This window comes from Amphibalanus amphitrite, unplaced genomic scaffold (genome assembly GCF_019059575.1).
Source record: "Amphibalanus amphitrite isolate SeventyFive unplaced genomic scaffold, NRLGWU_Aamphi_draft 001613F_arrow, whole genome shotgun sequence".
In the NCBI taxonomy this organism is placed as follows: domain Eukaryota; kingdom Metazoa; phylum Arthropoda; class Thecostraca; order Balanomorpha; family Balanidae; genus Amphibalanus; species Amphibalanus amphitrite.
Genome location: NW_024883106.1, coordinates 72,853 through 86,916, shown reverse-complemented (window position 1 = coordinate 86,916; position 14,064 = coordinate 72,853). Strand labels below are relative to the sequence as shown.

The 14,064-nt window shown below is 46.9% G+C and overlaps 1 protein-coding gene across 1 annotated transcript in view; it reads left to right on the top strand.

Annotated features, from left to right (window-relative positions):
* The first annotated feature begins 1,167 nt into the window (after window positions 1-1,167).
* LOC122374155 (limbic system-associated membrane protein-like) overlaps window positions 1,168-14,064 on the top strand; it is a 73,775-nt gene continuing 60,878 nt past the window's right edge. The window contains exons 1-2 of the mRNA XM_043352744.1: window positions 1,168-1,353; window positions 8,024-8,172. Coding sequence (XP_043208679.1) covers window positions 1,269-1,353; window positions 8,024-8,172 — 234 coding nt within the window. The 5' untranslated portion in view covers window positions 1,168-1,268. The remainder of the gene's footprint in view (window positions 1,354-8,023; window positions 8,173-14,064) is intronic.

Sequence of the window (14,064 nt, the reverse complement as noted above, 5' to 3'; positions counted from 1 at the left end):
AGAAAACGGCGATATAAGTAGACATTAGACATGTGCTAATGGATTCGCATTCAAATCCTCCATATAAGTTAGTATGAGAAGCTGAAACTTCGCAATTGTCGTTAAAAAGTACGTTCCTACGTTTTGTTACATAACATGCAAATATTTAAAGAGAGCTCAAAGACTTTGGACAAATATTGAGATAAGGTTTGAGGTACGATTACTATGGACGTCAAACCCCTTGAGACCCCACTTTTTTGCGATAATTTTTTAAATGCGTCAACTCTCGTTGACAATATTCTGGCAATGTGTGTTTCAGAACCTGAAACTTTTATTACTAAGGTATTTTGACGCCAAACGATTATGAAAGGTACTTCTCATTCACTCGTAATGTTAAATTTCACGGACCGAATCTGCTGTTTGGGTAGAGGCTACGCGCTCATGGGGCGGAGCCACGTAATGACGTCAGCGCTAAGCTCCGCCCTACCCCTCCGGCGCCTCTTGCCCGGCGACCGGTCACTCGCGTCTCTCGCTCCATTCAGGCTTGATGGTGGGCGGTAGCTGGTAGCGGTAGCGGGCGCTGGTAGATGACATTAGGAGCAGATGGCGCTGGTGGCGGGGCTCGAGTATGGCCGAGCGCAAGCCTCTGCCCGGGCCTTAATTTACCTTAGCATTACGAGTGAATGAGAAGTACCTTTCATAATCGTTTGGCGTCAAAATACCTTTGTAATAAAAGTTTCGGCAGGCTCTGAAACACACATTGCCAGAATATTGTCAACGAGAGTTGACGCATTTAAAAATTATCGCAAAAAAGTGGGGTCTCAAGGGGTTTGACGTCCATAGTAGGTGGATGTGACCGGTCACGCAAATATACATGGCAAACAAGTATCTCACAAAATCAAATCAAAATGCATTAGTTTTACCGATGTTATGGTCCATGGAGGCCTTGACAGGCTAGAAGCAACGGCATCGTCACATACCTTTTCACGACAGTAGTTTGTACTTTGTGCAATATCATATTACCACCACCGAACCTACCATCCACAAGGCCCGGCTTGCCGCCTTCTTACTTTCTTGCCCATCTCAAGATCCAGGGTCGTCCGTTTTCTACGGTCTCGGCTGGTGCCTGAGGGCAGTGCTGGGGGAGGGCGGCGGGAGGGGTGGGGCTGTGCGCGCGCCCGGCCGGCCGGCCGTCGGGTCGGCGCGTCCCCAGTTCGCCGTCGGAGGGAGGTGTCGGGTGGAGCGTGCCGTCGTGATGCGCTGAGTGCTGCGGCCCCCGTGGACCGGATATGTGGACCGCCGGCACTCTACTGTGGCTCGGGGGTCTGGCGGTGGTTAGCGCGGCCACTGACACAGAGCGGAGGGACGCCAGAGGTGAGTGACCTGACCTGGTGGTCTCGTGACCGGTAAACCTGCAGCTGAGCGGTCTATAAGCGCCCAATTAGATCATGAGCTTTGACAGGCTGTTTTGGAGACACTCAATGACTTCTTATCGGTGAATTACGTCATGACTTTCAATCATCGGCACACATGACGCTAGGCATAAGTAACACTCACTTGCAAATCCTGAAAAGCGGCTTGAGATAATGCGGGGCACAAATTCCCTCTGAAGGATCGTCAAATTTCCAAAAGAATATCAGATTTCGCTTCCTTGTTCTCCTTCTGTGTATTTTGAAACGATCTTTTCCTAGATGATGTTTAGGATGATATACAATTTTTATTTTTGTGTAGAAAAGAACGAAAATTTTAAACAGATTTTGGGCGTTGGAGGAGAAATGAGTGCCCGAATACCACCGGTGCTATCTCTAACACATGAATTACTTGATCCCCTGCTTTCTGCAGGTCACCTTTTTGAACTCACAAAGAACGCCTATAAACAAGCAAAAGTCTTGCCTCATGCTTTTAGTTCAGTCCTCATATAAAATAACCGTTGAGGTGGAGCAGAAATCCAGCTAGCTAAATATAATACCTATTTACCTTCTCGAAGACATGGTACTTAGAACGTGAGCGCACCATATCATAATATTTAAAGTTTTTGATAGATGGACTATATTCACGACTGGTTATCTGATACCTAAATGAACCTAATTTAACCAAGTCTGCACTAATATAATATTGCTTCTGAAAGGATGACTGACGAAAAAAAGGTTAAAGATAATTAGCTGGCCCCTTCCTTCATACCTTTGCTTGAAGCATATGGACAATAGTTCGCAATGGGCGCCATACGTAGTTGTTTGCCAGATCAATTGTATTATATATCCCGACATACGATAAGAACCTGTGAGTACAAAGTAACATTAGAGAACATTGATACCTGCATGAAAGTTACTTTGCTCACTGGTCAGCTCAATATTCCTATATAAGATGTGTAAGATGTGCACCGGGCGGCCTAGCGACGGATTCATATTGGCGTGTTTGGTTTATCCTCACGTTAGCTATTATAAAAATTTGGCGCCTTAGTTATATGGATAACGCTGCAAAAGTGATATATGACTTGTGATGTCGATATTACTTGAAAACTATAGCCTGACTCGAGCTAGCCGTGCAGTAACCATGATACCGGGGATGCATTTATTAATTCTGCGGACACATAACAAGATCATTGTGGATGTGATAATGCAAATATAATTGGGGTGAATCAATAAGATATGCTGGCGGGCATTGCTGATACTACAATGTATATTTGCTGTATTGTGCGCATTTTGCCACGCAAAATATATCTATGTATATTTTAATCCATTTATCCCTTTCCTTGGAGGCATTTTCCGTTTCTAAACATTCTCCTACATGAAATCTTTTTGCGAGTGTTTAAAAACGATGGACAGAATGAATGTCACCATAGCCGTGTACCTACTAATGAAGAAGCATTGCTCAACATTTTTAGGTAAAAGTATAAGCGACAGCAATAGCTTACATCATTTTGTCCGGTTTTTAAGGAATAGATTGTCGTAATTTAGTGGCATCCTGCCTTAATGTTTTTCTGGAATTGTCGTGTTCCTGGAGTTCTCATTGTCTCGGGCTCGGTCCAGAAATCACACCGACGCCATACCTGCTTTGCTACCAATAAATCTCCATGGGCAAATTGGCCGCGGTAAATTTCCATTAGTGGCCCGTGTCTGAGCACCAATCGTTCGTCAGTGTTTGGTCTGGGCCGGTGGACGGAGCTGTGTCGTGCCTCCGTGCGGCACAGCGCACCCTCGTGCGGGGCTGACTCGGCCGCACGCGCCGGTCACAACGTTCACGGACGGTTGCCAGCGTGATTACCGTGATTTAGAGCGGTAATAAATCACGACATCACGCCAGCTCTGTGATGACCTGTCGGCGGCCATGTATTTTGCAGCGGTACAGTGACGGTTCGGCGGAATAGTCACTGGCATTGTCGGGAGGCTGGGGAAAGGGAAAGAGAGGGAGAGAGGGAGAGAGAGAGATAGAGTTGGTAGACGACAAGGAGGCTGGAGCCGGTACCTAATTTCCGCACCGTACCTTTTTTACCTAATTTGTCTGATTTCGTTACCTTTATTTGATGCATATGTATAGGCGGAAGGTGGTTGGGGCCTTGAGGTAAGAGTCATTAGATGTTTGAAGGCTGGGAAGTTATGTAGAGGCGGATGAAGATAGATGGGGGCGTTTGATGGTGAATTCAGGATTCAGAGGATGGCGGTAAGCGGCGTGAGGCGCCGTGTCGCGACCCGTTAGCATTCGTCAGCCAACGGGTCGCCTGCCAGGGGTCGATGGTGGGCCAGGGCGCCCCCGCACCCCGTCCCGAGCCATCGGCAGTGAGCTCCGAACACCGCCCGATCGCTCCTCGGCGCCGATGATGAGCCACAGATGAAGGGACAAAATGATAATGGTGGGGCTGTTAACAAGGGACGCACAAGTGCATACGTTTGCCGACGGTCTTATTTGGAACATGTTTTGATCCAGAACGCATTTAACATGAGCGCTTCCTCCAATGATGCTTCCAATCATTAAGTTAGTTAAAGTATTTAAAAACAATTAGGGGAGCTCAATGAGTCTAGACTAAAGCTCAGTCCGTTCTTCAGGCCGTTCTTCCAGCCCCCACAATCCCGTCCGCACCCATGCCTTCAGCCGAGCGTGAAGGTAGACTGTACCGCATCACGCGAAAGTCGTGCGGCACAGCCTACACTGCCAGGCCGCCGACAGATGCTTGACTGTGGCGGAAACCAAGGCTCTATGCAGAAACTGGCGCTTTATGATCACATTTTCAGTTGATTTTGTGAAACCGTCAGAGGGATTGGGTGCGGATGGGGTAAGACTATGGCGTTACCCACTTTTGGTGCAATTCTAACTAACTAATCGCATTGGGCACACCAATCGCATTGCATAACAACGGCTCCTCATTTATCTTTTAGCTTCCTTATCTACCTGAGAGCAAGCACTTTGAAGAACCCAAGGTTTGACACCATGTAGCATAAGCAAATATCATTTGTCTTGCTGCAGCATCTACCACCTTCCTGTATTTTGCACCGAGCCATTCTTCATTTATTTAGAATCGTTTCACTCTGTTTCATACCTTTTTTGTACTTCATAGCAGACTAATAACAAGGAACCTAACTTAATTGATGAGGCTGCGTGTTACGATGATATGTTTTCAGGGAGCATCATTAATTTCTTGCATTTTTCAGATAACATGTTTCGTTCCAGAATATATCAACGTCATGCGTCCTCCAGTAACACATTTACTAGTAATATGTTAAGAAGCATTGCAATGCCAAAATAATTTAGAGCCTGGATTCCCAATGCGTTCGTAAGTAACTTGCTAGTGGTTTTCACGGGTTCATTAGACATTTTGGGAGTTGAGATGTTTCAATATCCCATGATGGTATTTCTACCGACTGACCAACCTCATCGGTCCGTCTGTCCGTCTGTCCGTCTGTCCATCTGTCCGGCTGTCCGTCTGTCCGTCTGTCCGTCCGTCCGCCTGTACGTCTGTCCATCCGTCTGCCTGGTCTGTCTGTTGATCTGCCCGTCTGTCCGTCTGTCCGTCTGTCCATCTGTCCGTCTGTCCGTCCATCCGTCGATCCGTCTTCTCGTTACCGCCGTCGCCCTCCGACCTCCGGCCGCTGTCCACCGCAGGATCGCTCATTATGCATGAACCACGTCCGGTCACGGCACCCTTAGGAAGGAGCCGTCCTCCCCACCCCTTCCTCCGTCCTCGGGGCGGCCCAAATCGATCGTCCTAACGAAGGCGACAGCGTCGGCACGCCGCGGCCGGGTCACGAACGGGGCCGCTGCGCCCCAGCCGGGGTCAGCGTGGTGCGCGGCAAGCGTTGCGGCGCCGCTGATGGCGGTGGCTGACACCGCGGCAGGCAGGATCGCGTGCAGAGCGGCGGAACGGGCCAAACTGCCCGCCGGAACAAAACGATGACAACAGGCGCGTGGCATGCGACAGGGGGCCAAATGGACCCGAGAGAACTCGGCCACAAATTGGCTATGGTCATCGTAAAGCCTGCATTCGCTTCGATTACTTGGTTACAGTTTCATCAATACGGAAGACGTGGATTTTGATCATGATTGCCTGATGATTGCCATTCAAAGGGGTAGAAGAATGCATGTGCAAACGATTATTGTTGTCGTTAAATTATACTGGGTTTGTTTGCAAATACCTACTGCAGTGTTTAATGCTGGAGCTGTAAGGCATGAGTGTTCTGCAGCGTCTTTTCTATGTGACGGTTACGTAACCCAATCTCGGACCGGCGATTTTCCAGGAACCCTGTCGGCGGTTACCAATGTCAAGACAGCCCGACACGGCGGCTACTTTCCGACCACAGGCACGACATCGAGCACATTTGTTAACACCTCACACGAAACTGTGTCACAGCACGCCAGTCAGCGCCAAACAGTGGACGTAAAACACAGCGAAATACGACTCATAGGACCGGTAGCGTTCGTGGCCAGCAAATCGTCAGTATCTTGTATTGAGTTGTATAATTTTAATGCTACCATACAATGACTGGTGAGTCGCATTACTCTGCTTATGATGTTATAACGTTCATCACGTGGCCTTCTCATGTGCTGCGATGCGATACACTGCTTCCCTTTATTAGACATTTTACGTTTTATGGAATGTGTTTGACCCAGCCTGTTGGTAATAATTGATGCCAGATGATTGTCGGGTGGCACTAGTGCCCAATAATGCATGGTCAATGCCGTCGTCCCAAAAGTTTCGATTCGTTGAAGCCGACAAGCGTGTTTCAGCGTGTGTAGGAGGATGCACGACTTAGCAGTGTAATTTTCTATAATATTGCTTCGTTAATAGGTTTAAGTAAAGTTATGACCATAAACCAAGCTAGAGGACAAAAACAAGTTTGCTTATCTCTCTCTACAGCAATACATTGGCTGTGATTGTACTTACACATTTACCTTTCCCAGATTACCGCTATGTTATCAGCTTTAGCTTGGATTGAACGCCTCATATTTACCTCACATATTTTATTATGCATCATGTATGCACCCAGGTATACGACGTGCACGTTTCACGCATTCAGAATGCCACTTGGCGAGGTTGTGTAACTGCGTGACCGTTCACTGCATGACGTTATCGGTCATCAGTGGGGGCTGGTGGCCATTGCCGCCGTACTGAGCAATGCCATTTAGCAGCGGCTACAGAGCGCACCGTAAGCACAATGGGCTCATTTAACATTAAAACTCCAATAACCGCCGGCAACCGGAGCAGTTAGCGACGTGAGCAGATTTGAAAAGTTTCCACTTCAAACTACATACCAGTTTTCCACTTCAAACTACATACCAGTCGCTTGCAGCTACTGCATTCATTTTACAGTTACACGTAGAAAGTTTAACGCACGATCTAGGACAAGATTCTTATGAAAACTTGGCACTTTAGGACCTATAGTCTCTACTAATGAGGGCTGGCATATTTCGTTTTGATCTTGTTGCCAATCCATCTGCCCCATTAGACGCACAAGCTGTAGTGCGAGCATAGAACCTCGTTGTTTTTTTATCTTGCTACCAATAAAAGCCGATGAGTATGTAACTCCATTACATACACATGTACTCATATACTCATGGAAACACATGTACTCATGGAAAAAGCTATACTTTGAGTTATCTGGCTATGTGTATTTGCTTAGCTCATTCGTTAAATCACCTTCCCTTTGAAACTGTTTCAGGGTTTTATGATAATCGCTTCAATATGCCGCTGGCTTACCATTAAGCTTGGGGGTTTGTGTGTTTCGTGCATACCAACGAGGCAGACAGACAGATAGAGCAAAACAGCTCACAGCCAGAGACAGTATTCCTCCGACCCCGTGCCAACCGGATCGATAGTTGATACAGCCGTGGCTGGCATTGGCTCCCTGCTGGTGGCAAACGAAATTTAAGTAATTGTATCGAAGTTTATTTCAGTGGTGTTTGAATATTTGTACAGGTTTGTGGCTTTACTACTTTGCTGATTATTATTAATGAAGTAAATAAAGGAAGGAGAAAAAGTTTTGCCTAAGAAGAAAATGAAAGGCTTTCATTTTCTTTTTAGGCAAGAACTTTTTGCATAAGGCCACTGAAAGGCGAAAGCTGACGTTTTGTTCACTCGAAAATTCAGACTGGGATTTATTGTTTTTCACTAGTTTTCAATGAATTTTAGTTTACTCTGTGGCTCCGTAGCCTGTTCTTCGAAATTTCGATAGCGGTTGAAGCCAAACCTTTCAATTCAGTTTTACAATTTTGCTTGCTTATCACGGGAGGTATACTTTTGACCTTTTCCCGAAAACTCCAGCAGATTTGTTTTCTTGATGATGGTTCTTTTCCATGAATTTTGAAAGACCCGCAGTCTATTTTCGCTTATCACAACAAACACACGGCTATGTTGCATAATAAATGTTGCTGACCACGCGGTCGGAACTCTTTTCCTCCCCCACCTCATCCCTGCCATTCGGTCCGCTATAGCGGACCCCGCTCCCCCTCACCCAGGCTTCGTCCAGTGATGTTCAATGTATGCTCGATGTATGTACCTACACACATGTGCTTCCAGCTCTGCTCAGCCGCCTCTCTTCTTTCTCCCCCACAGCGGCAGCGGCGGCGGCAGCGGCCGGCGACTGGCACGAACCCAACACGGCCGGGCCCTATTTCGACCTGAGTCTGACCGACAACGTGACGGTGACGGCCGGACGTACGGCGCTGCTCCGCTGTCGCGTCTTCCAGCTGGCCAAACAGCCGGTGAGCGAGCGGGTCGGGCCGGTGGGAGGGTGTCGGTGGCTCCACAGGCCGCCGCCGCTCACCGAGTCACCGGGGGACACTGTTTGGACGGGAATTAACACCAGACAACGTCGCAATTAAACGATCATTGATTAATCATTAGATTATTGGAAATACTGTTACGTCGGAGATTCTAGCAGCGCCCGTAATGACAAAGCAGTGTGAGATGAAATGGGTAAGTGATAGGCAGACAGGAGTAACAATTCTTATTTCTCTCTACCCGCCATCGACGCCGGCCACACGCTGCTACAGTGGCTAGCCACCAGTACGGCGGACGGCCAGACAAATATGTGCTCAGCGTTGCGGCAATACCATTGACTGGAGCCATCTGAGCCCTACCGACAGCAGCAGAGGCAGCGCGGATCGGTCCGGTGGCTGTGCCCCGTTCGGGAGAGAGTAGGGGGTAGAGAGGGAGAGGGAGAGAGAAGGGCACAGCAGTCCGTGGCAGTGACCGGGTCTATCGCAGCTCGCAGTAGAGCCACAGGGGCCTCAGTCACAGCCGACATAGGTCAGCGTACAGTCTGGAAAGCTCAGTCAAAACGACCCACGGTTGGTGGTCGAAGTTAGCAGAACAAACAACGGAGTGCCATTTAATTTCCTTTTTTGTAATCTTTTCTTCAATTGATATACATTACGCTACCAGTAGTTGTGAGAAACACAGCAAAGCAGACAAGCCTAGACACGTAGCAAATTGAGAAAAATAGGGCACTGGGAAAATTACTTATACTGACCTCGCCCTTTTGCTCGTAGGATTACAGAAAAAAAAAACATTTTATCGTTTAAAAACGACTTTGTCATGGAATCAAAGTTTACTGAATATTTTCATGCCGTAAAGGAAACTTTCATTTCTGTCAGTGATAGCGTTAGATTTGTTGGCCCTTTGTCTTCGGCTCCTAAATCATGCGCTCAAAAGTCGCTGATGTGGAATATATTTCCATTTTGTGATATGAAAGCAGTGGTGTGCATTGGCTTGTGCCAGATGTCAATGACTTTTAATATTTGGAAGTGCTCTATGAAATTGTAAAACATTTCAATTAAATGGAATATAGCTGAAAATGCAATACACTTTTATTCATCGCCATCAAAATGAATGCATTATCCATTTGATAAAAACTGAATAGTCTTACGAAGAAGAACTATTTTCCATTTACGTCGCAGACAAAATACTGCTGTCGTTCGCTCGCTATACCAGAGCCAACAATGGACCCGGTGGCTTGCCGTCCATCTTGCTGTCGCCGCAGGACAATTACCATTGCCGTCTATACCGGACACAGTACTCGGCCGTCCGCTGCAGACGCCAGTGATGTGTGTCTGTCGCGCCGCACGACTTCCGGCCCACCGGAAACGCTCACTTCCGGCCGTTTCCGGTTCCTGTATGTGCAGCACAGTGACTGCTGCGACTGTCACGGGAAGGACGGCGCTGGGTGATTGGTACCGGACGAGACAGATTATGTAAGTACGGATAGAGCAGCACTTCTGTGCTGTAGCTGAACAGGTTGATCCGTGAATGAAGGACGAGATCATCTATCCCGCGCGGGGCTGGGGGGTAAATTTTACCCCCCCTCACGAATTTTTGCGATATCTCAACAACGGCGGCGCGCAGCGCCGCCAAACTTTCAGTACCTTTTCTTACATCAATGTGACACGTTCCCTGAAAATTTGAGCGAAATCCGTCGGAAAATTTTTGAGAAATTGACGTTTTAGTGACGTCATGTTCGCCATTTTCGCCTCAAAAACGGCAAAAGTTCAAACGCCGCTAACATCTTCATTTTTAAAGGAATCAAGACGTAACAAAAAATGTTATACGTAATTTTACTTTGTCTATCAAATGGCTATCTCGGTTTTTGAAAATTTTGGATTTTGGCCTAAATTTTTTTCAAAAAACTGACTTTTTTGGGAAAATCATCATAAAATCCAAAATTTTGAGTCTATCGAAAAAACCGGAATATATTTCAGAGAAGTGGTCTATGTGCACCTACATACCAAATTTTAGAAGAATCGGTTCAAAAATGTGGGAGTTATTCAAAATTTTATGACGTCACGACACACAATTTTTTTGAAAAATGACTTTTTTGGAAGTTCTAGACCTCGTACGGAAACAAAAATAGCACCATTCGATTCGCCGTGAAAAACTGCATCAGATAGACACCTTTTTAGGCCTTAACAACCAACTTCAAAATTTGACCTCACTTGACCTGACCTTGACCTGACCTCGACCTGAAATTCATCCAGAGGTGGTCCATATCACTTATTGAGTGTGCCTATTGAATTCTATGAGTAAAATGACCCATAAAACATGTGTCGCACATGCCCTTTTCTATATTTTGTTTTTTGGTGACCTGACCTGACCTGACCTGACCTTGACCTTGACCTCTGAATGATATTGTATGCAACGAATATTGTCTTGGTAGCCTAAGAACACGTTTTGGGCGATCAGTCTCAGTCCATGACTCCATTCTTCGGCAACTACGGTGCAAGGCCGATACTGTAGAAACTTGCAATTTGTACCCTTGACCTGACCTTGACCTTGACCTCAAACTTTAAATTAAGTACATGTTTTTATTAGTTCGTGATGAGAGCTTTCGATTGGCGTTTGAATTTTCCAAATCGGACCATTAGTTCGGGAGATAACAGGGGGGGTAAAATTTACCCCCCCCCCCCCAGCCCCGCGCGTTCGGCTGGAGACCCCAGCCCCGCGCGGGCTATCTTTACATCGATGCAGACTCATATGCACGATCGAGTTTACGACATTAGCCTGTGCGGTCGAGCGATCACATCTTCATTGTAAATGCCGGCTGGCTCACCTTTACAGTGGTAAGGCTGACTCATCCACAAGAGACTGGACAGACTAATACGCAAGGGATGATCACAAGACCGCTCATCTGTGTGGCCGCGTAGTGACCGGTCCGGCTCTAAGCGTTCGTAATGACGGTATTGGTCTGCACCCGGCGCCCCATCCCACAGGAAGATGTGGGCGAGCCCCGCCCCACAGGAAGAGATGGGCGCGCCCTACCCTACAGGAAGAGATGGACATACCCCAGACCACAGGAAGAGATGGTCTCTCCCCGGACCACAGGAAGAGATGGTCTCTCCCCAGACCACAGGAAGAGACGGCGATGGATGGTAGGGACGGAGTGTACCAAACTTCTGCTGACCGGTGTGTGTCTCCCCATGTGTGTGTCTGCGTGTGGCGGTCTCGGGTCGGCAGTCCCTGGCCGGCGGGCGGTGCGCCCCGCTACTCCCAGCGGCTATTCCGGCGATCGCTGAAGTCGTTTGTTAGTCTGTGTGGCGTGCCTAACGGTTGCATGCTTCGATTGAGCGAACAGTCATTTTGCATGTCTTCCGGAGCGAGGTAGATTAATTTACGGCTGAGAGTGGGTGATTTCCACCATATAGTTTGGGCTGGATCGGCCGTTGTTCCAATTGTCCGACCAGCTAGTGACTGGTAATTAATTGTTCAAGTTTCGTGTCACGGTAAAGTTGCTGAACAGGTTGAAAACTCTATAATTTGGCAGTCTTTGATGGTACGCCAGCTTCAGCTCCTCAGATGGTAGGTAATCGCTCTAATGTTGAACCCCACCTACACATTTGACACAAATGATAACTGTAAGGATGATAATGGTAATAATCGTTATTAAAATCACTCGTAAATAGTTTTCAAATCACTCCCATTTGGGCATTTTTACTGCTTCCACTGATAGGTAATAATTGATCCCAACAACTCTTATCTATTCGAATGACATTTAACACGCCTTAGAATATGACAAATTATTAAAACCATCACAGTGCGGATCAGAAAACGATCGACAAATTCAAGCACCACAACACATCTCACACAGCATCCCTCATCGCAGCGTTTGTATTTTAACCCTATTAGTGGCAGGGGGGGGGGGGTTGTTTTTATCCACCCCTCAGGTTTTTCGGGAATATCTCCGAAACCGCTGAAGCTACGATGCTGAAATTTTCTGACTTTTCCTAAAACTAAATTGGGCACATTCCCTGAAAATTTCAAGTTCATAACTTTACCAGGGGCGGCTCCAGAGCACTGGGAATTGGGGGGTCCTATTCGTGAAGCGAGTCATTTGGGCGAAGATCACGATGCTGCACCAGTTTTACGAACAGTGAATGAAAGGTATCATGTGATATCATATACAAAGTTATTGTGCATCCTCTTTTGACACGTTTTTGCTATAATAGGCGGATCCAGGCATCCAAAAAGGGGGGTTATTTTTTACCTCCCAACATAGGTGCCCTGACACCGCCTATGCATGACCAATACAATTTTAGTCGTTCTCTCATAAGACAATTGTAACATAACAAGACCATTGCCACCCTTTTTAGAAACAGTACCAACAAAAACCTTATTTACTATACTTTTTGTGTACCCCCAATCTCCATTATCTGTATCCGCCTATGATTTTTGAAAATGCATATTTTTAGGATCCATGTGAATTCCTGGTTCATTCTCTATCGATCGGTAAAAGTTGCGTTAAGATTGGTTCAGAAACCTGGCCGTGATAAACAGTCTAAAATGTATCTGCAAGCTGCCCGTTTTTACCCCCCTCTACCCCCCTATTGACATTTTTTAATTTTATTTTTTTAGAAATGTAGATCTCGTTGAGCCAAATCGAATGCCGTTTGAATTTTGAAAATCGGCCTGTTAGATCTCGAGATATCAAGGGGGGGGGGGGTCGTAAACAGTCCCCCCCCCTGCCACTAATATGGGGTAGCCAGGAGCCTGCCACTAATAGGGTTAACCAGCACCCGCTGGTTGTATCGTTTTATGGCTGGACACTCACCCCCTGGACAGTGCAGCAAGCCGGAACCGATCGGACCGGCTCGGCGCTCTGATCTCGCCCTGCCCTTCGAGTATCGGCGGCGCCTCGGCCGGAGACGGTCGACCTCGCCCGGGCACATTATTTGCGGCTTTGGGAAGACGAATGCCCCGCGGGTGTGTGAAGATGGGTGTCGGAAAGGGAGAGACCACCTCGCTTTGGCTCGATGATGAATGGCGTCTTGATGGCGGGGGACGGGCCGCGGTGATCGCTATCTAAACCGGGTGCTATGTAAATGATGGAGAGGACGGGCTGATAACATCATGTCTCATTCATGGCCGAAGCTGACGGAGCTAGGGCCGCTACGAGCTATGTACTAATAGACCCAGTATAGGTCTCTCCATTGCGAACGCCGAACGCTTTGATGCAACTCATGCCAAAATAGATGCAATGCGCTGATTACGAGAATATGAGTCCTTAGCGGAGATATCTGAACTGGTGGCCTGTTGCACGGGTACCTATGCCCAAGAAAAAATAGCAACAATACCAAGCGCTTGAAGAATAGCATGGTATAAGATGGTATAAGTAAGCACTAAAACAGCTTATTTTATATCGAGAAATATATAACACCTGAGCGCGCAAGTGCATGCTTCTACTTTTGAGTCGACGCTCTTATTCCGAGTCGGGAACGGTATCATATTTTTTTTCCATATGTCTGGCTAAGTTACAGGCCATTGTCAGCTCAATTTTGCCGCCAACTGTAACATGAGTCCAGATGGGTTACCGGTTAGCAAAGTTTGCTGGTTTTCTGCAGATAGTGTTTTGTTGTGAAAGCTCTTTGATTGCCCTGAGACTAGAAAAAAAAATCGTTATATAAGACGAAAACGCTTCAAAACTTGGAGGATTGCGGAAACAAGGATACTCAAACAAATTTTAAGAATCATATACTTATATTAGCAGATTCTTTTATTTAAAAGAGTGCAGTGACTACGCATTAGGCTTGTAACGCTTTACGCGAAATTTCAATCTAATCATAATATATCATACCATATCACTCCGCAGTCCCTATCAACACCAA